Below are 27,408 nucleotides of genomic sequence, written 5' to 3'. Positions count from 1 at the left end.
GACTCCATATCTGTCACATCCATTTTAGGCGATGTGGGTGGAGGGGAGAGGGTGGGGTGGTGGGTACAGGCCGCTCTGCTGAGTCCCAGCCTGGAGGCTCACTGTCCTCTCTTTCTGCCCCAGGGGTCCCTGTGAAGGTGACCAACACCAAAGATGGCACTACCTACCGTACATCCTTGGAGCTCTTCATGTACCTGAACGAAGTTGCGTGAGTGTCCGCAGTCTGCCTGGTCCCGCCCCAGGACTGTCACCTTGGGCAAGCACGGGCCTGGATCTGTGTGGCTAATGGTCACAGCTGAGGTTCATAACCTGGGCTGCTTTGGCCCTGTGGACATAGAGTCCCCACAGAGCAAGGGAGTTGGTTCGGCAGGAGGATTCTGGTAGTCTCTTTAAAGCTACAGCCCATGAAACCAAAATCCCCAAAGCTACCACCACCTCCTATGGTTGATCCAGCGGTGACTGCAGGCCTTGGGCTGAGCCAGGCATCAGGACAAAGAAAGATAAGTCCTTAGTGAGGGCTGGGACCCAGCAATTCCCGGTACAGAGGTAGCAGTTGAAGCAGGTGGCACCCCGAGTGACCCAGACACTCCCTTTTCTTTCAGGACCTTAGTTTACCCACCTATCCGCTTGGGCCTGTTTTCCTGGCTCAGTCTTGGAGCCCGAGACAGAGCCAGTATGCCCATAGGTAGCTCTTCAGCCAAGCCTTGAGGCAGCACCTGAGTCCAAGTGACCTGTTCGTTCCTTTCCAGGGGCAAACACGGCGTGGGTCGCATCGACATTGTGGAGAACCGCTTCATTGGAATGAAGTCCCGAGGTAAAGTGCGTTCGGCACCTCCAGAGAGACATCTGTAGAGTCTGGGTATCGCCTTTCACCCCACACCATCACAGCTTCCCCTTCTCTTTCTCTCATTCCCCATGAAGTGAGGACTGCGATGAAGGGGGACTTTGGCCTTTGCCCCTGACTGACTTCCAAGGGTGCTGTGAGAGGACCTGCTTCTAGAGTTGGGAGGGGGTCTGGGAGAGAGGTCGACCTGAAGGTCAGGCAGTCTTGTGTCACAGGCGGGCCAGGCAGGTTAAGAGGCGGACCATGCAGGGCCAATTTCGTGGTCATTAAAGCACGTTTCTAGCAGCAGCAGCAGGCAGGCAGCAGGGCGGGGCTCCTGCCAGGGAGGGCGCTGTGAGCTGTACACAGCAACCCTGAACAGGCCAGGCCAATTCAGGCCTATCTCCAAAGCCTTTTGCTAAGGACAGATAGGCCCCACTTTTCTGTGGCATGCCTGCCACTTGGGCTGGTCGAGGCTGCCACCAAGGGACCATAGGACTATCAGATCCTCTTCTTGGCAATGGGATGGAGAGTTGGTCCCAGGGTTGTGCGGAGTTGGTCCTCGGGCAGGTGCCTCTGTTTTTTTCATGACATGACTCCCTGTCAGTCATGTACCGTTTGCTAGCCACACCCTTTTCTTCCTCAGCTTCCTTATCCAGCGAGCATCTCTATCCCAGGTCCCTGCCGGTCCTGAGAGAGAGAGAGAGAGAGTGTGTGTGTGTGTGTGTGTGTGTGTGTGTGTGTGTGTGTGTGTGTGTGTGTGTGTGTGTGGCTGTGGCTGTGTCAGTGTCTGTGTGTGTGGTGTCTGCCTGTGTATGTGCACATGTGTGTATCTGTATGTATGTGTCTGTGTATCTCTCTGTGTAAGTACGTGTGTGTGTGTCTGTATGTATGTGTGTATGTACATATGTATGTGGTGTGTATGTACTTGTGTGTGTCTATCTGTGTGTGAATGTATGTATGTGTCTGAGTGTGTCTGTCTGTCCGTGTGTGTCTGTATGTATATGTGTATGTATGTGTCTGAGTGTGTGAGTGTAGATGTGTCTATCTGTGTGTGTATGTGCGCGAGCACATGTGAGATCAATGCTGCAGTGTTTTTAGGGGGCTCTCATAATTTTGGCAGTTAGGGCCCCTGAATGTTTAAATATCAGGGTTCAGCACACACACACCCCATCTTGGTCCTTGGGGGCATTTTTTAAATTGAGATGCCAAGTCCTAGTAGAGCAGATGGGCAGAAGTTAGAAAAGATGCAGATCCCAGAACCTGGCCTGGTGAGCTTGAGCTGGCGATCTCTGGGCCTCAGTTTCCCCTGTGGTATCCTGGGCCTGCCTCTGGTTGTTGGGGTGTGTGTGTGCAGAGCTGCCTATTCCCAGGGTTGCCTCCCCCCACGCTGATCACCCGTGAGAATCCTCACAACTGCAGCCCTCTTGAGAAGGCCTTATGAAGAACAATACGCTAATGAGTGTCTCCTTTCATTCCCGCTCTACCTTTGTCTCTTACCTATTTAACATGTGATTAAATGCCCCTTTGTCTCCACCTGCCCTTGGGAGTCGCACAAAGGAATGCCTCCTAGGCAGCTCAAGGGGCCTTGGGAGAAACTAGCACCCACTTTTACAGATGGGGAAACCAAGAAGGCCCTGAAGGGGCAAGGGCTCACTACAGGACCGCCCAGGGAGGCACGGGGAGAAGGCCGAAGAGCCAGACTGTGGAGGCAGACAGCTTGGTTCTTACCCAAGCGAGATAGTATAAGCAGGTTCTGTGGGGGCATTCCAGCAATGGCTTCTGGTCCCCAGGGGAGTTCTGGGTAAGCACAAAGGTGGCCTTAGGCCATCTGGGACCCAGTGAGACTGAGGCATGTCCGATACCAATATCCTTCCTATACCAACCGTGGTGGGTATCACTGATTGGTTCCCGGCACTGTCCTGTTGACTCCAGACTCAGAGCTGCTGGTAGATACTGTCAGTCTGACAGGAGAGTTACCACCTTTACTGGGAAGAGAAGGGCTGCCCAGACCCGACTGGGAAATGTCATCCTCCTGGGTGGAGGAGCAAAAATGCGTGGGAGGAGGTGAGAGGTGATGATATGGGCCTAGACTGCAGTCATCAGCAAAGACAGCCTGGAGAAGGTGACAGTGACTAGCTCCCAGATGGCTGACTGTGTGATGCAAAGAGAGAGAAGAGAGGGCCAGGGGTGCCCAGCTGGCATGGTGGTGGGTCTCTGCTGAAGACCTGATTGGGGGGGGGTGCGGTGTTCAAGACAGCGTTTCTCTGTGTAACAGCCCTGGCTGTCCTGGACTCACTTTTTAGACCAGGTTGACTTCGAACTCACAGAGATCCACCTGCCTCTGCTTCCCTGAGTGCTGGAATTAAAGGCGTGCACCACTGCACCCGGCAGAAACACCAATCTTGGGGTTTTGTTTGTTTGTTTGTTTTGTTTTTCGAGACAGGGTTTCTCTGTGTAGTCTTGGCTGTCCTAGACTCTCATTGTAGACCAGGCCGGCCTCAAACTCACAGGGATTCACCTGCCTCTGCCTCCTGAGGGCTGGGATTAAAGGCGTGCGCCACCACCGCTGGCTGAAACACCAATCTTAAAAGGGAAGGGCCAACCCAGGAAGTCTCTCCAGGAGTTTTCACGCTTGGTAATTTTGGGGTGTCCTGTTTTTATTTCTGCACTCCAAACATTTCCTGTGAAAAAGCAAAAGCAGACAATTAATGAGGGCACTGTGGACTCCCCTTGAAGAGTTTATTAGGTGTACAGTGACAGGGGCGCTGTTAATCGTCGATTATGTTGAGGGCAGAGCTGGGGTTTTCCAGATCTTGGTGTATGTGGGGGAAATGTCATTTGTATTGATTTTACAAAGCTGGTAATTGACATTCATTAAGAGCCCGCGTTTTTTTCCTTGGGGCGGCGGGGGGGGGGGGGACCAGGGAGGGGGGCAAGAGCACGAGGAGCATCCACACCCTGGGTCTGGGTGGCCTGGCTGGCAGGCCCTCGTGGGGAGCCTCGGGGTCAGGGACTGAGGCTCGGGAGCATCAGATGGAGTGCCTTGGCTGTATTGTGGCTGTTCACATCCTCGGTAGCCCATTATCTTTTTAACTCCGGAGGGGGGCTAATTAAAGTGAAGTAAATGAAATCAGTGGGGAGGAGAAGGCAGGAGGCTGGCGGGAAGGGGCTTCCTGCCTGCCTGTGTGTGTCCTTTACCTCACCTCACTCTTCTCTGGCCTTCTTCATGGCTGCCCAGCCACACTCCTCTCCCCGACACCGGCCCTGGTCAGCTCTCCTCCCTTTCTAAGCTTCCTTCTTTCTTTCATCTTTCCATCCTCTTCCCCTGAACTTCACTTTCAAGACTGTAGTGCCGCAAGCTTGCCCTTCATTATCTAGCCTCCCCGCTCGCCTAGCCAACCCTCCCGGAAGCTGCGCTGGCATGGAACATTACAAATGGACAGCAAGGGGGAAAGCAGAAGATGGTGGTGGCCGGTCAGGGGTGGCTTGTCTCAGAGACCCAACCTGATCCACAGGATGGGCCACCTGGGCATAGGAGCCTAGAGAATAGCTTAGACTCCCACCCTGACTTGCCTCTCATCACCATAGCAACCACCTCCAGCCTTGGCCCTGGTACCTAAGAAAGGAGCCCCGGGGCTCCAGTCAATCTGTCTATCCTCATCCATCTCTCCAAACCCCTTCCCCCCCCCCCCCCCCAAATACAGAGCCTTGGGTCCAAGTACCCCAGCCCCTAGCCTGACTCTCACAGATTTGCTAGAGTCTGTTCAGCTCTACCAAATTTCTCAGGCCAAGCCAAGCGGCAGTCTTAGCAACCGGTGAGAAGGGTTTGAGCTGCTGCAGCTGTGTAGTCCCCACCTTTTTCTCTCGGTCCACTCTCCTCCCCCCTCCCACCACCCTAGCTCCTTGGCCTCCCCAGCCACCGCCACCCCCTCCTTCCCAGTGGTAATTAGGGTGTGATTGAAGCTGCTCCACACAGGGCTGCTGACACCTCTGTCTTTCCCGTAAACACGGGGAGATGAAAATAGACACTTGGAGCCGCGGTGCGTGTCACTCTGAAGATGTCTGTTGTCTATTCCACAGCGGCACCGGCTCAGCTGTCATCTCCCCCTCTTTGCGCGGCGGTTTGTATGCCGACTGTCAAAAGCCCCAAACCCATAGTCTTTTAGAATCAGGTTTCTGTCACTGAATTTTTTTTTTCGCCAGAAGAACTACACAGAAATCATCTGTACCCCTACTCCTGCCAAGAGAGGGGAGAGCTTTAAAACACGCACGCGCAAACGCGCAAAAGAGAGCTATTCTTTTGATCAGTCACAATTAACTTTCCCACCACCTGAGATGGGATGAGGAATATTTATTAATTGTGCTGATGTCTCTTGGCTGGGGCTTCGCTGTAAGTCTGTGACTTCCTGGTAGCCCCTGACAACCATGAGGCTGGTGCTGAGAGCTCTAGAAGAGGTGGTCTCTGCCCTCCCTTCTCTACCCACTCTTTGCGGCTGGTGCCACTGGCCTCGTTTTCCCAGGGGATATCTGCAATGGGCAACAGCTGGCAGGCCTTGGGCAACTAGAGGATCTTTCTAGAACTCTAGATGCCACTTGTGTTCCCCTCTCTCTGGACTGCTAGGGGTGATGCTGCAGACACCTCAGTGTTGCTCTCAGGGTGCCAGGACAGGGTGTGACTATAGATGCTTGCTCTCGGGACCCGTATAAGATCCGCAGTTACTTAGCGACTTCCTGTTTTCCCCTGTCAGGCTCAGAGGGGATGCTGAGAGAGACCAAGGCCACACAGCCAAGCCAGATACAACGGCAGGTGGTTACGATTTCTGGTTCCAATTCCAGCTCTGCACAGACAACCTAGATGTGTTCCCAGCTGGCTTGGGAAGGCGAGAAATACAGAGAGGGTTTGAACCTGGGTCCCTAGGAGTTGAAAAGTGGGATACAGCCACCGCCACTATCTACAGCCTTTGTAAGGACAGGCTTCTCCAAGCTGTGTAGACATGGATCGTCACAAGAACTGCACTGTCAGTGTGAGTGCCTGGGCTGTGTCCAGAGGTGGCCAGCAGGCCATGGAAATCTGTCATGCTGTTGGTGTTCCCAGGGTGACTGAGAACCCACCTTGAGCCTTTATCATTGCTATTTTGAAGGACCCACCCTGCCCCAGGGAGTGGCGTCAACCTCTGCCGAGGAGGGTGTCATTGTTGGCTTTTACATTTGTTTTAAGTTGGGTTTTGTGAGACAGAATCTCAGCTAACGCAGGCTGGCCTTGAACTCCAGACCCCCCTCCTACCACCCACCCCCCACCCCCAGCCTCTACCTCCAAGCCACCTATGAGCTGGGATTACAGGTGTGGAACCACACATCCAGCTCAAAACATTATAGGATTGTTGGAGAGTGTGACGCAGTACCCAGAATTGAACTCGGGGTGTGTGCTATGCAGCTTCGTCATTGCTTCCCCCTGTTGTTATGGGTCATGGAGGTCTTGGGTTCCTGCTGTGGGGCTATCAGCAGTGGCTCTCCCTGGTCACCCTGCCTGTCACTGCCTCCACACGCAGCCTCTCTGGGCTTTGCTATGCGGATGATGGGCCTGTGGGTCTTGTGCACAAACTTAAGGACATCAAGGGGTGTGTGTGGTGGGGATCGGGGTTGCAGAAAGATTCTGGAAGGTGGGCGAGATTGCCTAGAATGGCAGTGTCACAAGGCAAATGGGGTAGGGGTGCGCACGTGCGCGCGCGTGTGTGTGTGTGTGTGTGTGTGTGTGTGTGTTACTTCTACGGATGTGTTCATATGTGTTTTGGGGGTGCATATATGTTTTCAGGTGCACTCCATACATACGCATGTATAGAGGCCAGAGGTCAATATCAGGTGTCTTTCTCCAGCCTTTCTCCCCCATATATATTATTATATCATTATGATATATTATATTATTGTAATATATGTGTGTGATATGTAATATCATACATGATATATAATCTATTATTATAACATATGTGTAGTGTGTGGGTGTGTAAGAATCTGGTATTGAGGGGCTGGAGAGATGGCTCAGAGGTTAAGAGCACTGTCTGTTCTTCCGAAGGTCCTGAGTTCAGTTCCCAGCAACCACATGGTGGCTCACAACCATCTATAATGAGATCTGGTGCCCTCTTCTGGCAGGCAGGCACACATATAAATAATAAATCTTAAAAAAAAAAGAATCTGGTATTGAACTTGGAATTAGCTTGCTGGTTTGGCTAGACAGGCTAGCAGGTGAACTCCAGGGATCCTCCTGTCTCTGCCCATCCAGCACTTGGGCTAGAGTTACAAGAGCCAATTTTTCTATGGGAGCTGGGGATCTGAACTCAGATCTCCGTGCTTGCCTGGCAACGCACTTTACCTCCCAGCCCTGGGATCACTTTTACATGGCATATGTTGCCTGAGGCCCTGTGCCTGGGTGCTTTCTTATGTTCTGGTGAATGCTCACTCACTGGAGATAGGCCCTGAGAGGCAACCTGGAGCCAAGACTGGGGACCCTAATACTGATCCTATTTCCCTTTGAGGCATCGTAGCCTTGGACAAGTCACTACTTCCTGTCTGTAAAGTTGGCTGTTGGCCCAGTTCAAAGTCCTAAGGCCTCCTGAATTATGCCAAGGGTTGGCAAAGAGACCTTCCTGCCACCTCCAGCAGGACTCCAGCTGCAGTTTCTATCCACATACATTGAGTGTTAGGTCGGCCACACCTAGGAGAATACAGATAGAATTGGTCCTAAAGGGACTTTCCCTTCTGAGTTTCCCAGACCTTAAAGATCAAAACCCAGCCAGCTAGGTGGCTCAATCCATATAAGCACACGCCTTTTTTAGCCCGACAACCTAAGTTCAAGTGCCAGGAACTGAGGGTAGAAGGAAAGAATCAGGAGACGGCCTGTGTCGCTTCAGCTTTGGGCGTTTGTGAACAGTGCCGGTGTACACAGTGTACACATGAGCAGTCTTCTGAGGTTTGTGTGTTTCTCTGTGTAGCCTTGGCTGTCCTGGAGCTCACTCTGTAGACCAGGCTGGCCTCAAGCTCACAGAGATCCACCTCCCTCTGCCTCCTGAGCGCTGGGATTAAAAGTATGTACCGTCATCCCTGGCTGTCTCTGAGTTTTTTACGTGTTAGTGTGGAAGGGTGGTGGGGAGTTGCCAGGACAACTGAGAAGCTGTCTCTTTGGCATCATTGTGGAGGGAAGGACAGGAGCTTTTGGATCAAATTCATGGGCACGGCACTGCCCCGGTCCATCCTCCGTACCAGAGCAGGGCCTGGCACCAGAATAGGCTCAGTACTCCCTCCTGCTACCTCTGTGCCCCAGATACAGCCTGCCACCACTGCCGCCGAGGGGATCTTCCTCTGGTTCACAGCTCAGCTAGGGCCACCCTGTCACTTTGGACACCTTCTGGCCTTAGCAGGTTATACTGCAAACAGGTCAACTAGGTGAAATGACAGGAGGGAATTTGAGCAAGCTCCTCTCTCCCCTGGCCTGGGCTTTGTCCTCTGTGGCCAGCTGGCCCACAAGACAGCAGGCGGTGCCCGTCAGGGATCCAGGGATCTGGATTCCATTCCTTCCTTTTTTCAGGGCCTCAGTTTCCCCATCTGTACAGTGGAGCCAGGGCTCAAGTCCTAAGCAACCCCAGCCATCTCTAGAGAGATAGCACTGCCCATAGCATGTGTGTACTTTGTGTGTGTGTGTGTGTGTTTTCACGCACAGCCATCCCTCCCCCCACCCCACCCCACCCCCGACTCCCTGGTAGAAGGGAGGAAGGGATATTTGGGGCCCTGGGCTCCACCGTAGTTGGTTTAATTACAGGTTTTCAACTGCAGGCCGGTGGGCATGCGTTGGGGAGGGGGTACGCTGCTCAGAAACCCTGTCATTTTCCCGAGGCTGAGGGCCTCTTCAAAGGGGGCATCTAGACATTTTCTCCACAAGCTGCAGAGTGGACTGTCGTGGCCCCAGCATGAACATAATGACAGACGCATTTTGCAACAAGCTGGGAGTGAATGGGTCCGACCGGCTTGTCTCCTGTCAGACGAGTCATTATTATTTTTCTCTTTCTTTCTTTCTTTCTTTTTTTTTTTTTTTTTTTTTTTTTTTTTGTCATTTGCTGACAGTTTGGGTTTCATGTGTTTCTCTCTCTCTTTTTTTTCGCTTTTTCCCCCTGCCTGGAAAAATGGCTAGGTATCTACGAGACCCCAGCAGGGACCATCCTTTACCACGCTCATTTAGACATAGAGGCCTTCACCATGGATCGGGAAGTACGCAAAATCAAGCAGGGCCTGGGCCTCAAATTCGCAGAGCTTGTATACACGGGTACGTACAAGTCACAACTGTCCCTGGTGCCCCACCCACCCCTAGGTCTCAGAAGGTCCTACTATCTAGCTCCGCCCACTGTCAGCTTCCGCAGAACCCAGAGCTTCAGGTGGAAGGGGGTCGAGGTTGGAGCAGGGGTGAGGGAGAGTGGGCCACCCTCCGGAGGTGTCCAGATGTGTCCGTTACAGTGTCAAAGAGGGACTGTGCATCATTCCCAGGGTTGGCCAGCCTGAATCCAGCAGGTATTCTGCAAGATACAGGGCTCCGGACAACCTGTATGGTTCTCACAAATCTCCCAGGTGGCCTACAGCTCATGTCACAGATGAGGAAACAGGCTGGGAGGTGGCAGGGAGGCGGGGGGGGGGGTGTGTGGGGTGGGTGAGGGCCTTGCCGGATTGGACCCCATTAGTCCGTCCATACCAGGCAATCTGTACTAACCTCCAATAATGTGAGGCAAGCAGAGAGGGTCCGCCCAGCATGGGCAGTCACGTCACATCTTCCAGACAAGCAGTGCCTGCTGAGGGACCCAGACCTACTGACTCCATGTATAGTCTTCATAGTGACAACCAAGGGCCCTGCGCCGAGGTTGCTGGTCAGACCCAGCCTGATGTCTAGTTTTCTGCAACTTGTGAACTAAGAAGCATTTTAAGCTTTTTTTTTTTTTTTTTTTTTTTTTTTTTAATTTTAAATGGTTGGAAAGGAAAAAAAAAAACTTCTATAACATGGAAATTAATAGTTCTAAGAGACACAACCTTCATGTCCCTGTGGTGTGTAACCGCTATTTGAGCTGCAGTGGCAGGCCTGAGTCCATTCATTAGAGACCAGAAGGCACACCTAAACAGTGACATTGGTACAGGCATGGTGACACATGCCTGCTGATCCCAGCACTCTTCGAGGCAAGCCTGGACTACACAATGAGACCCTGTCTTTAAAAGACCAAAACAGGGCTGATTATTCTATTGTACACCCATAAAACACACACACGCGCGCATGCATGCACTTGCTCACACTCGGTTTTAGGAGACATTTTCTGATCTTGTCTATAACATCCACACCTCCCTAGTTTGTAGGATTCTATCTGGCAGCCTCTTGGAAAACACACCGCTGCCTACAGCCAACCTTGGCAGCTCTGAGGGCCGGAAGTCTGGGTATCACCTGGCCAGGCGCTCTGGCCACGCCTGTCCCCACCCCCCAGCCTCCTCCCAGGCCTGCTGGACTTCATGCCAGGGTTGGCTGGCATGGCTCCTGGCTGCCATTGTTTGCAGCTCTGAAGCTCAATCTCCCCCTCTCCAGGTACAGACAGGTGTTTAAATATCATTGCTCCCTACTGGCTCGGTGGGACTTCAGTGCTAAAAGGTGGATTCTGGTTACAAGGTGGAATTGACATTAAGACGTGGCGGCAGGGTGTGGGGTACAGGAGCAGAGAGCACCTGGCCCGAGTGCCCAGGAGGCATCACTGAGGGCTGGGCCAGGCAGAGGACAGATAGGCCTTCTGGGGGGGTTCTACAATGTCACCATCTCCCGCTGTCCTGCTGTCTCACTGGCACTGGACTAGGCACCTGATGGGTATTAGCTAACCTTCGCTGCACAGAGGCAGGGAAACTGAGGCTCAGGCAGATGAAGATACTTGGTTTTATGGCTGACAAATGACGGATGGTTGGACCTCAGACAGGCTGGCTTCAAAAGTCACTCCCGCCGGACCTGGGAAGCTGCTAGCAAGGAATAATTCGGGGGTGCTATGACAGGCACAGGAAGCCCTGGCTATAGGCACAGTGCCTGGGCTTAGTCCCTGCTCTGTCAGCCAGCTTTGAGCCCTGTAAATCCCAAAATGAGGCCGAGCGATTAGGAGCTTTCAAAGGAAACAAAACCTTGAAGTGAAGAGAGGAGCAAGGCAGGGAGCAAGGTTTAGAGCAGGTCGTTACTGCTAATATTAACTCTGCCTGAGTCCTGAGATATCCAGGAGTCCACAAAGGTCAAAGCCAACCCTCTGGCAGTCCAGAGTGCTGCTTAATTGGTCCCTTAACAGAAAGGAGCCCTACCATAGGCCTGGCTTAACCGGATGCTGTCGCTCACCCTGCCTGCTCCTCAGCTGTCTCCTCTAAAGTGTAAGAATGGCCAGTCCTGAAGGCCGCATGGGGGGCATGGACGCGCCATGCATCTGGAGCAGTGCCAGCAAGTGCTAACTAATGTGGGGGCTGGAAGGCTTTGCCTCTGGTTGGCCTCAGTTTCCCCTCCTGTAAATTCCAAAGGTGCCATGCCTAAGGCATACTGAGATCTCGCTCCCGCCCCCCCCCCCTTCTCCCCGGTCTGCCTGGCCATCTATCTTCCTCTACTCTCCCCATATCCAGATTTCCCTACTGGCTGCATGGGGTTCAGAGAGACTCTCTTTCTGGGTCAGCCTGACTCTCTTCTTCCGGGTCAGCCTGCCAAGACTCCAGCTTCAGGACCCTGAAGGGGCCTGATGGAGCATTTTATTTGGTGGCTGTAGCTCACCTAGGAAACACCCCGTCCCCGCATGGTGAGTGCCTGTCTTCAGCTTGAAAATGGGACCTAAGTTGGGCCTGGAAAGCGGAGCCCTCTGCAGCTCAGCCCCAAGCCCCACCCACTGTGCACCACAGGCCTGGACATTCAGGGTCTCCCATGAGCCATAGGACCAGGCTCACAGGCCCATTTCAGGTAGGATCCACTGGGAAAAGAAACTTGAGCAAAAGACCCCTGTGGGCTAGAGACACAGATCCCAAGATAAAGCCGGGGCCCTTGGCTCCTGGCTGATCTCTGCCCTTTCTATCTCCAGCTCCATCTCCACCTGCCTTCCAGCCCCGGAGCACAATGGCCTAATTATCCCAGCTGAGAAAAGCAGAGGGCCAGGCAGGACACAGAGGTGGGGGAAAGGGTAATTGATGTCCACCTCCCAAAGAACCCGATGGCGGGTCTTAAAGGTCCCTGGTTCAGACCTGAATTCTGTCGTGGTCCTGCTGTGTGACTTGGGACAGGTTTTTTTTCCTTCTCTGGGCTGGTCTCCCTGTATACAGTAAGGGGCTGTCAGAGGTCAGTATGTGAACAACAGAGCTAAGTGCCCACCAAAGTCACAAATCTCTACAGAGCAGTTAAGCAATCATATCTTACTGTACATCTGGGGAAACTGGGAATCCCCACGAGGTGTGTCCTGAGTCAGGGTAGAAGTGGAGTGTAAACTAACATGGCTGGACAGTGGAGGCTGAAGATCCAGCACCTTAGCCGGGCGTGGTGGCGCACGGCTTTAATCCCAGCACTCGGGAGGCAGAGGCAGGCGGATCGCTGTGAGTTCGAGGCCAGCCTGGTCTACAAAGAGAGTCCAGGACAGCCAAAGCTAACACAGAGAGACCCTGTCTTGAAAAAAACAGGGGGGGGGGAAGATCTAACACTTTATCTCTCCCCAACTTCTGCAAGCCAGAGCACTACACACACACACACACACACACACACACACACACACACACACGCACGCACATGCATGCAGCAGATTGAGCCTACCTCTTCCCTGTGGTGCCCCCTCCAGGCCTCTAACAGTAGCTGGCCCCGCTGACACCTTATCAGAGCAGGAGATCACAGGCCATCTGGCCCCACAGCTGCCCAGGTGGGCTCACCTTCCTGGCTCTTTCAAAAAACCCTGTGCTTGGCCCGCCCCTCCCCCAACCCAAGCTATGGCCACCTGCTATCCTTTTGGTGGGAGGGAGCAGTGGGGACGGCTCTGCTCTCTCCTAAAGAAATGGCTGTCCAAGGGGGCTCAAATGTGCTTCCTAGGCACCATGTACAAATAGAGGATGCTCTGGTCATAGAGAGGAAGGTACCTGTCATCACAGAAGACAGTGACCCTGGCTCTTCCCCCTCCATGGGTCACAGTGCAGAGAGATCAGTTGGGCCTGCCGGGATGCCATTCAAAGCATCCTCACAGACCCAGGGCTCTTCTCAGTGCCTCTGTGTTATTGCCACTTTGTGGGAAGGGAGACACGGAAGCCCACAGAGCCCCGTGGCCTGTCTGACCACACACCAGGCTGGCCTGCCTCGGTACCCTCCATTTCTCAGCCCCATGGCATGTGTCTCTAAGTGCTATCCGAGGTCTCCTATCTTCTTCAGCCAAATGGAGCCCTCATGGGTCAGGGCCAGGGTCTTTCTCTTGTGCCTGAGGCAGGGGCACATCACCTCCTTCTGACCTTTATGCCTTTGGGGGACAAGGAGGTCACTTCTTGACCCACATATCTCTTGCGAGATTATGAGATTGGGACACAAGAGTGGGTTCTTCAACTCATTAACCCCAGCCTATCACAGGGTACCCCAGCCTATCACAAGGTATGGCCTAGGGTTCCCATCCAGGGCCCTGGCCTGAAGTCCAGCAAGAGCTATACCATGACTTCTCCATTTTTTCCTCAGGTTTCTGGCACAGCCCCGAGTGTGAATTTGTCCGCCACTGCATCGACAAGTCCCAGGAGCGAGTGGAAGGAAAGGTGCAGGTGTCTGTCTTCAAGGGCCAGGTGTACATCCTCGGCCGGGAGTCTCCGCTTTCACTGTACAACGAAGAGCTGGTGAGGTAGGTTCCCAGCGCCTCCACCTGTCTGTTCTTGTCTGGGCAGCTTTCCGGGGCACATCTTTGCTGGACTCATGGGGGACCAGAGAGATGATTATGATGGGCATATAGCTGTAATGTCGTGGAACCTATAGACTAGTGAAATAATAACTGTGAGCTGTGGATGTGGCTCAGTTAATAAAAGTGCCCACCTAGTGTACATGAAGTCCCGGGTTCCAGCCCCAACGCTGCATAAGCCAGGTGTGGTAATACACATCATTGTAGCACGCAAGGGGTAGAAGCAGGAGAATCAGAAGTTCAATGTCATTTTCTGATGCTTTAGTGACACTATCTTGGGTCACAAAGAGACTGTCTCCAAAAAAGGGGGGGGGGGGATGGAGAGATGGCTCAGTGGTTAAGAGCACTTACTGTTCTTCCAGAGGTCCTGAGTTCAATTCCCAGGAACCACATGGTAGCTCACAACCATCTATAATGTGATCTGATCATACTGTATACATAATAAATAAATCTTTTTCTACAAAAATTTAAAAAACCAAGGGGGTTGGGGGGAGGAAGGAAAGAAGCAGGCAAGCTGAAATACAGAATAAGGAAGACTTAAGAGAATTGGAAAAGGAGGAGGAAGATAGTCTGGCTGGGTATAAAAGATTGGCTGTGGGATAGCTTTATTGACTGGAGTCACCTCGAGAGTTTGATGGATTTTTAGGGGCAATGCCTCTAGTTCTGAGCCCTGGGAAGGTTTGGAAGAATCCAGGCATACAATGACACCGGGAGGGGGAGACCGAGCCAGATTGTAAGTAGGGGAGGATCACATCTTCAGGTCCTTGTGGCTGGCTGCTCTGAAGGATGGCTTTCATGGAGTGCACACTGGTGAGGGTGGGCACTGGCAGGGGTGGTCACAAGGGTGACCGTGAGCAATGCTGGCAAGCTGGACTGGATTGGTGATTTCAGAGAAGCAGACTGAGTCGACCCATCTTTAGGACTTGCACTGAATGTGGAGGGGGATGTCAGAGTGTAGGAACAGCCTGGGGGTGAGGGGACATGAGCAGAGAGGCGGCCATGTTTTCCCTCAACAGTGCCAATTGAATCGGGGGCTAGTGTAAGTATCTCTGGCACAGCCCAGAACCATTTTGTCTACTTTTGGATGATGAGTGAGTGCAGATGAGGGTGACATTGGAGGGTCTCAAGTCTGTTCTCTGAGGTCGTGGACAGAAGAGGCCATCTAAGGCAGAGGGAGATAAGCAGAGAAACCCAGATGGAGCCTCCAGGAGCTTCCTTCTGGGAAGACCGAGCAGAGGGTGACAGACATGACAGGCAGGAAGCTGGCTAAGCTGGAGCCACCCAAACCGTCCTCCATCCATGCCCTGAATTTGTTTTGACTTGGGAGATACAGGAGACACGGGGTTTACTTATGACTGAGGACAGCCTGCCCTGAGAAGACCAGCTGTCTCCTGTGGGCGTCACTTGGCCAGGCTATGGGTGGGGACAAACCCACAGGGATAGGCAGAACTACCTGAAGAGGACCCTAGCCCCAGCTGGCTCAGGCTGAGGCCTGCCCTGCCCTCCCCGGGGGCCAGTTGGAATTAAAGCACGAGTTTTGTTTGGCATTCAATATTATTTTTTCTCCTTCCATTCTCTCTGCCATGTTGAGTTTCTTCCCCCCACTTCAATCTTTCTAAACACTTTATAAGCCATAAATATAACCGAATCAGTTTAGATCAGTCGGGGTAAATGTCAAATTATCTTCTCTCTTTCTCTCTCTGGCTCTTTCTCCCCTCCCCCTCCAAATGAACAGCCTCTAATAATCTGCCCAACCCTTCATTAAACCTTACAGTCTCACTCGGGGAGATTAAATGAATAAAGTAAAAAGAGAAAGGGGGGGAAAAAGGAGAAAAAAGCAGAGGCACTTATTCTCACTGTGTCTCCGACCATTTCCCTTTTCTTTTTGATTTCTACATCGCTGACTTGAAAGCCCTTGAGTGACAGCGTCACAGGGACCAGCGAGGAAGCTGCGAGAGGTAGCAGAGCTGGAAATGCCGGGCGCAGTAGGTAGAAAGTAATGTAATTATAGAGCAGGTCAGAGCCACTCGAATGAGCAAAAATAAAAGCACAGAGGTTTTTCTGTAGACCGTCAGAGGAGGTAAAAAAAAAAAAAAAAAAAAAAAAAAAATCATTGTAAACTCTGTTTCTACATAAATGTCCCCCCCCCCCCCCCCCCAAGCACTGTTTGAAACAGAGGTTTTTCTGTTCCCAAACAAGATCCTCTTGGGACTCTGGGCAGCCTCATAGGGCAGGTCTGTCCTTGATGGGGCCCTCTGAAGGACTCCTGGAACTGTCTGTCCAGCTTGTGTGGGAAATGGTGATGGGGGAGGGTGTTGCTATTTTGTTTGTTTGTTTTTGAGACTAGGTCTCTCGTAGCCCAGGCTCTCCTCGGGTGCAATATGAGGATGACCTTGAACTCCTGTACTTCAGCCTACCTCCAAAAGTGCTAGAATTATTAGTGCAGTCTGTTTTGACTTGGGGAGACGTGGAGGTGGAAGGAAAGGAGGTGAGGGAAGGCTCAGTGAGTGAAAGGCTTGACCACCAGCCAGCTGTCAAGACTGAGCACAGGGATGCCTCTAAAGGCGAGGGGGGCTGAGGACAGAGGTGAGGCTGGGTTTCCAGAGCCTGCTTGACAGGAGGTAGGGAGCAAGTGACATTGAGCCTTGTGTGTTCCTAGGACCCACAAATGCACCCAAGCAAGCAAGGCTTGTTGAAAATGGCTGTACAAGTTGGTACCCTAGCCTAGACCAGCCTTTCCTAACTACATAGGCACACAGAGGGGAGCCCGGTGCAAACCTGGCATCTTTTCCCCAGGAGCATGCTGACCACTGGTCAGCTCCTGGTGTCGTCAGGACCCAAACCCCAAAGGGAACTCTGGAGAAGTGAAAAAACAAAAAACAAAAAACAGGAGAGAGGTCATGGAAGGCATAGCATGGAGTGACTTCAGGACCTGAAAAATCATCTAGGTCAAAACTCAAGGCCCCCGTGGGACATGTAGGGCACTGAGAGTGGAGAGACAGAGCTTCACTCTGCAGCCTAGGCTAGCTTTCCCCCTCTCAACCCTGGGGCTAGGGTCTTTCTGTGAATTCCTGGTTCCCATTTGTTCTAGGAAAAGGTCCACATTTGAGCTGGAGGTGTGGCTCAGTGGTAAAAGACTTGCCTCAAATGAGCAAAGCCCTGGGTTCATTCCCCAGGGTCACCAAAAAAGTGTGGGTAGGGGTTCTCCAAGAACCAGAGGCATGGTCACATGATGGCAGGTCCTTCTTGCCTGCTTTTCGGTCTTACCTCTTTGGAGAGGGCTCCTGAGGGGACAGGCTACCCCCTTGTCCCCGAGAACTTTGCAACTGCTTTGTGGTGAGGTTGCCACTGTGCCAGGTTAAAGACGAGGGGTTGTTGGTTAAGAGCGAAATGGAAGTGCTGAGACCGCAGGGCCCCAAATGCCAAACATACTGAAGTGCTGGGTGAGTGACAGTGCTGTTTGCGCCTGCGCTGTACTTGTCATATGTTTGCTTTCTCTGCCCTGGCCCAGCTGTCCCAAGAGTCCATAATGAATGCCCAAATGAAGGAATGAATGAATGGCAGTGGGATGTCAGTCACAAAGTGCTTGCCACGTTCTAGCTCTGTGACAGTCATACCCTTGACAATGGTGAGAGCCACTGCTGTTTAAACTCCCTAGGCCCGTGTTCAGTCCCAGGAACATGCACGCATCCCTAGGCTCTCTGAGATGGCAGACACAGTCACCAGAGCCGGTTGGCTGCTGAGGAGGATGGCTGCTGGGGTGGACACCTATACTGAGTCCAGCAGCAGGTGACTGGTAACTGTCAGACAAACCAGAGTGCCTGCGACAAACCAGGGTGAAGGTGACTGTGGGACTCCATGCTGTAAATACCTCCCAGTTTCCCTCCACTCCAGGGAGCCCAGCAGCTGGCAGCTGCTCCAGATGTAAATATTGAATGTCATGGGCCGTTTCAGGCCCTGGCTCTGTGGAGGATCTCCCTTTACGAATGGCGGGAAGAATTCACAGAGCCAGGCTTAGCCAAGCTGGGACCCAGCCTAGAGCCCCTATGTGCCTCCTGAGACTTGCACTCAGGGTAGAGGCTTGGTGGGGGTGGGTGGGGACAGCTGCCTAGGCTTATGCGTGGAAAGAGGGCATGGCCCGGTATTGCTAAACACTGTGCTTTTTCCCTGCAGCATGAACGTGCAGGGAGATTACGAGCCCATTGATGCTACTGGCTTCATCAATATTAACTCGCTCAGGTGAGAGACTCTGGGTCATACCAATTGCCAGAGGCCTCCAGCTCTGGGAAGCAGGCTCTGATGTGAAGCTGCCCCTTACACACCATGTTCCTGTCTATTTGCCTGTAGTTCCTCAGCACCCAACTGACTTCTGCTCTCAGCAGGGCCTGAGAGCCAACAAAATCTGAGGGGCCTGGACATTTGACCACGCCCCCACCCCCCACCCTCCTGCCTGAATCCTGCCTTAGGCTCTAACAATTGCTGTAATGCCTCCAGTCACGAGGACACTGGGCTCCTTGGCTGGAAAGACCAGGTTAAGAAATGGCTTGAGGAGTAATAGAATCTTTATGCCACTGTTCCAGAGCTGGAGGAAGGTGGGGACAGGCAAGTCTTTGAGGCCTGGGGGTCGTATGCAATATCTGAAGTTGCTTGGACCTGGAGGACTCAGACCCCTTCCCAAGTTCCAGGAGGTTCAAGGGAGGGTGTGAAATAAGCGTGAGAATCGAGCTCACAGCTGAAGGTGCCCAAAGACGTATGCTCAAAGACACAAGCAAGGTCATTGGTTACAGCAGCCTCCATGGCTTAGCTGCTCCCAGAGTCTTTTCTAGCTTAATTCTTTTTTAAAAAAACATTATTGCCAGATATGGTGGCGCACGCCTTTAATCCTAGCACTTGGGAGGCAGAGGCTGGCGGACCGCTGTGAGTTCGAGGCCAGCCTGGTCTACAAAGTGAGTCTAGATCAGCCAAGACTACACAGAGAAACCCTGCCTCAAAAAACAAACAAAAAATTATTACATTTGTTTTTTAAAATATATTTTATTAATTTATTCATATTACATCTCAATTGTTATCCCATCCCTTGTATCCTCCCATTCCTCCCTCCCTCCCATTTTACCCTTACTTTCCTCCCCTATGACTGTGACTGAGGGGGACCTCCTCCCCCTGTATATGCTCCTAGGGAATCAAGTCTCTTCTTGGTAGCTACATTTATGTTTTAACATATGCTTTTGTATCTGAGAGTCAGAGGACACTTTTGAAGGTCAGTTCTTACCTTCCACCGTGTCAGCCCCGAGAATCGAACTAGGTCCTTCATGCTTGGTAGCAAGCACCTTTACCCACCGAGCCATCTTGCCAGCCCCTAGGTCACCTTAATTCTTACAGAGATTTGAAATTTCCCCAGGCACAGGCCGGGAATAGTTAAGAGACTTTCCTGGAGCCACACAGAGAGGAGTCGTGGTACCCGGAATAGTTAAGAGACTTTCCTGGAGCCACACGGGAGGCCGGAGATGGCCTCTCCTGGCTCTGGCAATGTGCCGTGGGCTCCCTAGAGCCAGCCCAGGTCTGCAGAGAGACCTCTCCGTGGCCAGACCTCCCCGGCCCCTCCACCCACTGCCTCCCGCTTTTCTGTGCCTTAGAACCCCACAAACCTTTTGAAATGGCCCCGGAACATAATGGCCTCTTCATTTCTCCTATTGCCTGTTAAATGCTTTATCTTCAACAATGACACAATGTTTTCCCCTCTGATAAATTAATTACATTATCCTGATTGGAGGAGCCAGGGGAGGCTAAGGCAGGAGAGGGGACTGAAGAAAAGACAACTCCACACACACACCTTAACCAGCAGCTGCCCCCACCGCTCCCCATGCTGCTGGAATTAATTGAACAGAGCGCATGTTGTTATTGTGAAATTACATTTTTCTTTGTTTTCCATCCGGTTTACAGGCTGAAGGAATACCATCGTCTTCAGAGCAAGGTCACCGCCAAATAGACCCTGACAAAGAGGAGCGGGCCTCCCCACTCTGCAGCTCTCCCAGGCTTCAGCATTAATTGTTGTGATAAATTTGTAATTGTGGCTTGTTCTCCCACCACCTGACTGGGGCTGCTGTGTGCTGCCCCCACCCCCCTCTCCCCGCCCCCCCCCAGGCTTTGTTCTCTGGTCCCCTATAGCCTACAAAAGTGGTCATCGAAGGGAAGGGGAGGGTGGCAGGCAGCTGCAGAGAGCATAAAATGACAATTAAAAGAAGTTACTTTAGTCTTTTATTTGTCTTTTGTTTGTCTGTACCCGAGTGCTCATGTCGGGCCCTACCTTTGTGCCTTTCTTTAAACAGTGTCTTATATCATATATGTGATATAATGTATATGTATATATTATACGGAGGGGTGCGCATGATTGCAGGTGCCCACAGGACCCTGAAGCTTTGGGTCTCCTGGTGTTTGAGTTACAGGCCAGTGTGAGCCATCAGACATGGGTGCTAGAACAAAGCTCAGTCTTTTGCAAAAGTTGCAAACATTCTTAAGCTCTTACCGCCGAGCAATCTCTCCATGTGCCCCCAACTTTTGTATTTTCTTTTTGTTGTTGTTGTTGTTGTTTGTTTGTTTGTTTTTGTTTTTTTCCTCAGATGGGGTTTCTCTGGCTGTCCTAGACTCGTTTTTGTAGACCAGGCTGGCCTCGAACTCACAGCGATCTGCCCGCCTCTGCCTCCCGAGTGCTGGGATTATAGACGTGCGCCACCATGCCCAGCTCCAGCTTTTGTATTTTCTAAGTGTGGTGGCAGTTCACCTGCTTATCTGTTGGGGGGGTGGGAGTGGATCCCCTTTCTCCTCCAGCAAAAAAACAGGAACCTAGGAATAGCCTCCGGTGGCGGACATTATCACCCAAGCCCCCTGAGGCTCTGTCCCCTCTACTTTGGTTGGTAATATTTGCAAACATGTTATCCCCACCCCAACCTTTTCATCGGAGACTCCCATATATGGCGACTACACCCGGGGAGATGATCCTGTGCACGAAGTGCTTGTCCTGTAAGTGGGGGCTCTGAGCTCATATCCCCAGAGCCCAGGTAAAAAGCCCAGCAGCCTGCCTGCCATCCCAGCACCCAGGAGGCAGAGACAGGAGGATCCACGGGGCTTGCTGTAAGTAAGCTGGAGGAATGCCCCACCCCAGATTATTAGTCACCCTGGTGTCTCCTCATCTTGGGTAGGGAGTTTATGCTTATTTCTACCCAAAACATCATTTTAAAGGTTTACATTGCCGGGGCGTAGTGGCACACACATTTAACCCCAGCTCTCGGGGAGGCAGAGGCAGGCGGATCGCTGTGAGTTCAAGACCAGCCTGGTCTACAAAGCGATTCTAGGATAGCCAAGGCTACACAGAGAAACACTGTCTTGAAACGCCCCCCCAAATAAGTTGCATTTATTCTGAGGGGATGCGATGCTCTCATATTACATTGTGCATGTGGAGGTCGGAAGACAGTTTACAGGCGTCAGGCTTGGCAGCAAGTGCCTTTACCCACTGAGCCATCTCGTCAGCCCCCAAAGCATCTTCACTCAGAAGACTCAAATACCAGCTGCTCTGAGGCCAGCCTAGTTCTTGGGAACCTCCACACTGCTGCCCTTGCCCACTAGGGTTCCTTTCAAACTTCCTTGACTGCAAATGCCCCCATCAACAATGAGTGGTCCCATCACCACAATGCATCCCTTTGGCAAACCCTGGCTGGGTGTGGTGGTGCGTGCTGCAATCCAGGTGCAGACAGGTCACTCAACTTCATCTCACCGCATTGTCACCTGGCATCATGAGCTAGATATTCTCGTCTCTTTCTTGCAACTACAAGGCAGAGAGAATGACTTGCCAGAGTGTACTCAGCCAAGGACCAGAGCTCAGCTCACCCCTACCTCTTGTATGCTTAGACTATCACAAAGACTACTTACATGTCCCCTGTTCCTTTTTTATTCACATTTGTTCTTTTTTTTTTTTTTTTTTTTTTTTTAGATTTATTTATTTATTAGGTATACAGTGCTCTGCCTGCATGTGCACCTGCAGGCCAGAGGAGGGCATCCGATCTCATTATAGATGGCTGTGAGCCACCATGTGGTTACTGGGAATTGAACTCAGAACCTCTGGAGGAGCAGCCAGTGCCATCTCTCCAGCCCCTGCTTTTTCTTCTCTCCCCCCCCCCCCCTGCGTATTTTCAAGACAGGATTTCTCTGTGTAGGCTTGGCTATCCTGGACTTGCTTTGTAGACCAGGCTGGCCTTGAACTCACAGTGATCCACCTGCCTCTGCCTCCCCAAGTGCTGGGATTAAAGGCATGCACCACCACGCCTGCCTTGTTCTACTTTTATATAAAAAAATAAATACATTTCTAGGGTTGCTGGGTATTGAATTCAGACTAAACTCTACCGCTGAGCTACATACCTAGCCCCACCCATTAACACACACAGACATACACACACACAACACAGAGTACATTAACAGACAAACAGGTACACAACATACATAAAAACAAAAAAAATTAATTAAAAATGAAATCTGTCCACCAGGTGTGATGATGCATGCCTCCCAGCACTTGGGAGGCAGAGGCAGGCAAACCTCTGTAAGTTCAAGGCCAGCCTGGTCTACAGAGTGAGTCCAGGACAACCAAGGCTACAGAGAGAAACCCTGTCTTCAAAAACAAAAAGAAAAAAGAAATCTGTCTTTTCCAAACTAGACATGGTGGCAGGAATCTGTAATCATAGCACTTGGAAGACAGACTTGTGCAATCTTAAATTCAAGACCAGCCTAGACTACTTTATAGTTCAAGGCCAACCTGCATCACAGAGAAAACTATCAAACCACCTTTGTATCTTTGTGAAAAATCAATCAGCAGCCAGCCAGGTGCAGCAAACAGTTATAATCCCAGCACTCTGAGGCAGAGGCAGGCAGAGGCTGAGTTCAAGGCCAGCCTAGTCTACAGATTGAGTTCAAGGACAACCAGCAAAGGCCTGTCTCAAAAAACAAAACAAAAAGTTAATCAGTATCCTGGCCATGGGTCCATGTTTGGATTTGCTGTTTTTCTTCATTGATGTACACTGTTTCTGACTGGCTCCTGCAGTTTGATGGTGAACACTGAAGTTAAGAAGCTTGCAGGTCTAACCGTATTATTTGTCAAGATATTTTTTTTATTATTCCAGTTTCTTAGCCTTTCTATATAAATGTTAAGAATACACTGCCAATTTCTTCAAAAGCTGTCATAGGATTTTGGTTGGCATTGCATTCAAACAATGGGTCATCTGAGGACAGTTTTTGTACGTTTCCCAATCCATGAATGGTATACTTCATCTTTTTTTTTTTTTTTTTAATTATATATACAGCACTCTGCCTGCCGGCCAGAAGAGGGCCCCAGATCTCACTATAGATAGTTGTGACCCACCATGTGGTGCTGGGAATTGAACTCAGGACCTCTGGAAGAGCAGTCAGTGATTTTTAACCTCTGAGCCACCTCTCCAGCCCCCATTTATTGTTTTCTTTTCTTTTCTTTTTTTCTTTTTCCAGACAGAGTTTCTCTGTGTAACCTTGGTTGTCCTGGATTCGCTTTGTAGACCAGGCTGGCCTCAAACTTACAGTGGTCCTCTGCCTGCCTCTGCCTGCCTCTGCCTCCCGAGTGCTGGGATTAAAGGCGTGCACCGCCATGCCTGGCATTTATTGTTTTCTTTAAACTCTCTTTAATACTTCAAAATTTTCAGAGGGCAAGTCTCACATACAACTCTTCTGTTAAATTTGTTACCTCTAATTTCATTTTATTTTTAAGGATTTCCCTTCTTATTTTCAATTATGTGTATGTGTGGTATGTGTGTATGTGTGGTGTGTGTGTGTGTGTGTGTGTGTGTGTGTGTGTGTGTGTGTGTGTGTGTGATCACCAAACATCCCTATGTCGACCAGAAAACAGCACAAATTTTTATTCAGGTCTAGCATACACTCACCTTACCTGTATGTACTTAACACGTGAAAACGTGTACACAAGCACACACTTTCACATGCATAACACACAAACACATACACACCTGCACATGCATACTGTACACACATATACACACATGCAGGCATTCAGCAGCAGGCACAGGACTTGGGACAGCTGGTGGATCTGCACCCAGGACTTCTCCAGTGTCCCCGTGGGCTCCCTGGTGCCGTGGACTATTTTTGAAACTGATTAAAGAAAGAGAATAAAAAAAATTAAAAAAAAAAAAAAGAGAGAGAGAGAATAAAAGAAAAATACTTCCTTCCGTTCAGAAATGCGGAGGAGCACGCGGGGCAGGGCAGGGAGCACAATGGGCAGAGCCCAGCATCCCCGTGGCAGGGGCTTTTGCTTATCAGATGCAGGCACTGGGCTCAGTGAAGGAAGAAAAGGAAGGAGGGAGGGGGGCAGGGAGGGAGGGAGGAGACTATGCCCACCTCCAACCTTCTCAGTTGTACTAAAAAATGAATCTGGGTGCGGACTCACACATGGACCACATGTCCAGCCTTGTGCAGAGGCAGACAGCCCTGTCCTCAAGGGCCTGCTGGCTCCCAGGACATGCTCCAGAGCATCCTGTCCTCAGGGTCAGTGCCAGGATTCTGAATGGAAGCCACATAGTTAAACCGGGAGCCACCAGCCCTGGGCAGTCCTGAGGTGGGGGTGAACGTGATTCTCTAAAAGACAAGGTTCCACCCCACCCCCACCACCCAAGTAATGGCACCCTCCCTCCTGTCCTCCCTCTGTACTGGCCATGGCCTCCTACATCCTGCAATGAGGATGCACATGGAAGGCGCAGCTCTGGCTCTTCCTACAGCATTGCCTAGCATGTTCTAGTGCATTCTAACACGTTCTAAGTTCCAGGCTCCCCCACCTCCCCACCCCTGCCACTTCCCCGTGCCTCCCCCTGCATAAGCAGGTGTGCCAGTGGAACATCTCTGACTCCAGCACTGGGGAGGTGGAGGCGGGGATCAAGGCTGCACAGTAAGTTTGAAGCCAGGCTGAAACTGAGAAGGATGGGAGGGAGGAGAGATGGAAAGGAGGTGGGGGAAGGAAGAACAGAGGGTAGGAAGGAAGGAAAGAAGGAAGGAAGGAGAGAAATGAGGGAGGGTGGGAGCAAGAAGAAATGGTAGAAAGAAGGAGGGAAAGAGAGAAAGGACAGAAGGCGAGAGACAGGGAGGAAATGATTGAACAGAAGGAAGAAAGGAGAGAGGATAGGAAGGAGAAATGAAAGAGGAGAGAGAGAGAGAGAGAGAGAGAGAGAAGCACAGAGCCAGCCCAGCCCAGGCCAGTCCACCTGCACAGCCTGCCAGCTCTACCCCAGGGCCCAGAGCTCCTCCCAGCTCTGGGCAGCAGGCCCCAGGGCCTTGATGCTGGAGCAGCTGGGGACAGAGCTGATCTGCAGGCCTCCCAGGCTGGGGAAAGGGCTTGCCTGGGGTCAGTGCAATCGATATCTCATCTGCAGCTCTCCTAGCGGAAGTGATGGCTATTGGAACAGGGTAATGGGTGTTGTCTAGTGGAAGAGACTAATCTTCCCAGGCTGTGGACGGCTCCGCAGGTGGCCTCACCGCTCAGTGCCTCACCGGTTCTCACTGGGGTGGTCCTGGCACTTTTAAAGCCACAGTGGCCTCTCTACATGCTGGCATCCACGCAGGCTCTCCAAGAACAAAGCCTCAGAGGAGATGATTCTGACTCACCCTTCCAGGCTCAGTCAGGGAAACTGAGGCTAGCTTTTCCCCAGAGGCCGGCACTCAGCAGGATCAAAAAGCCCGCATTTTTAATCCCAGCACTGGGGAGGCAGAGGCAGGTGGAGCTTTGTGAGTTCAAATCTAGCCTGGTCTACATAGAGAGGCACAGGACAGCTAGGGGCTATATAGAGACGCTGTCTGAGAGAGAGACAGAAACAGAGAGAGAGAGAGAGAGAGAGAGAGAGAGAGAGAGAGAGAGAGAGAGAGAGATGTGCTCTCCACATTCCCCAGTGCCATCCTTAACCACTTCCAATCTCACTCATCTCCCCACGTGGTGAAGACTGCACCCTCCTTCTCTGTGGAACAGTGGGTTGTGGGGAGGCTGGACCATCCTCCTCATGCCCAGTGGCCTCAAGCTCTTTTTTTCTTGCTATGGAAACTCCACCGCATGAATGCAAACTGAGCAGCTGGCCCTGAGGCTGGGACAGCAACCCTGACTGCCTGACATGGCTTCTCCTCAGAGCTTGGAGGACCTCAGCCTTTGGCTGTGAACTCCCAGACTCTCGTTCCTGCAGCTTGGTGTCAGAGGGAAGCCGTCAAACTGAGCTGCCACAGGCTTACTGTATGACCCCAGGCAGGACGCTTCACCATTCTGCCCACACCCCAGCCCTGCCCACACCCCCGCCCAGGCCACAGCCCCACTCCTCCCCATACCCCCCACCCTGCCCACACCCCCACCTCTGCCCAAATCCCACCCCAGCCTATAAGCCTGTGTTCACCAGTCTCCCAGGATCAGAGTCTCTCAGGCCTCTGAGGAGCCACAGACAGGTGTGGAACCACCAGTGATGAGTCCTTGGTTAGGACCCAGGCAGAATTGGAGCAACTGAATGCTTACTGGCCAAGCTCACTTTTCCCATCTGTAAAGTGGGCTCAATATGGTGCTGATTCTATGGGCTTGCCTAGGCTGGAAAGTGCACACAAAAGGGTTAAAGTGGGGTAAATCTGTAAACCTGAGAACGACTGACTCACTGTTGTGCTGTATCTCTCAGCCAGCAACACACACACACACACACACACACATACATACACACGCCTTCTCCCTTGCACCCAGATCCTGGGAAAAGATCGAGCACAAACTGTGACTAATTGTGACACTAATGTCCCTCCCCTCCCACACGAGGGCTCACAGGAACCCAGAGGCCACTTGGTTAAGGAAATAAGAACACTGTGAACATGAGGCCTTTGCCACTGGCTGCTAGCCCCACCCTTGCCTGAGCTGAAGAAGTTGGGGCGCGGGGGAGTGGGGGAACAGCCGTTAGTCCTTCCCTGGTGAAATTGTTTCTGTCCTTGGCACCGCTTGACAGTCCCACTCACATTCTGTTTATTTTCACTTTTGTCCCTCTGCACCCTGTCATCCTGCCAGACCCTACTCCTTAAGACAGATAACCCCATCTGAGAGTGTGACATGGGAAGAGACCAGGGTTGGGGCATGGAGGTCCCCGTTAACTGTATGGAAGTGCCCACCCCGCCCCCCCCGCGAAGGTGGCACGCTATAGCCGTGGACAAGAAATCCTGAGCTCTGGGACGCTCCGGACTATAGCTCCTGAGGGCCCAGGGTCAGCTGTTCCGGTCACTGGCTGTGTGGTTCCAGGCTAGCCAGGGCTACATAGTGAGGTCCTGTCTGAAAGCGAGTGGGGGAGGTAATCTGCATGTTCAAAGGCTGGAAACTGTGGGCATGGAAACTGAACAGTGATTTAGGAGAGAGACCTGGACAGCAAGACTTACTCCAAAGAGAAAGAAGCCAGGGATGCCTCTGGTGACTGAGAACGCCATCCCCAAACACCCCCTCAGGAGCCTAGGAGTCCCAGGACCCTGAACACCACTCCTTCTGCCCTCGTGTGCCCAGGGCTCAGGGCTCCGTGAGGCTAATGGCCTTGCCCCTGAAGCAGCTGGCCTATGCACCCTGGTGAGCCCCTAAGG

The 27,408-nt window shown here is 51.9% G+C and overlaps 1 protein-coding gene across 1 annotated transcript in view; it reads left to right on the top strand.

The window, feature by feature from the left end:
* The window catches only part of Ass1 (argininosuccinate synthase 1), a 52,264-nt gene extending 32,253 nt beyond the window's left edge, over positions 1 to 20,011 (top strand). The window contains exons 11-16 of the mRNA XM_051166198.1: positions 124 to 208; positions 750 to 814; positions 9,006 to 9,137; positions 13,548 to 13,704; positions 17,932 to 17,997; positions 19,699 to 20,011. Of these exons, the coding sequence (XP_051022155.1) occupies positions 124 to 208; positions 750 to 814; positions 9,006 to 9,137; positions 13,548 to 13,704; positions 17,932 to 17,997; positions 19,699 to 19,744 (551 nt within the window). The 3' untranslated portion in view covers positions 19,745 to 20,011. The remainder of the gene's footprint in view (positions 1 to 123; positions 209 to 749; positions 815 to 9,005; positions 9,138 to 13,547; positions 13,705 to 17,931; positions 17,998 to 19,698) is intronic.
* The last annotated feature ends 7,397 nt before the right edge of the window (positions 20,012 to 27,408 follow it).

The sequence above is a fragment of the Acomys russatus genome, chromosome 24 (assembly GCF_903995435.1).
Source record: "Acomys russatus chromosome 24, mAcoRus1.1, whole genome shotgun sequence".
NCBI lineage: Eukaryota > Metazoa > Chordata > Mammalia > Rodentia > Muridae > Acomys > Acomys russatus.
The sequence above is the reverse complement of the archived record's forward strand: the minus strand, read 5'-3'. Positions and strand labels throughout refer to the sequence as shown.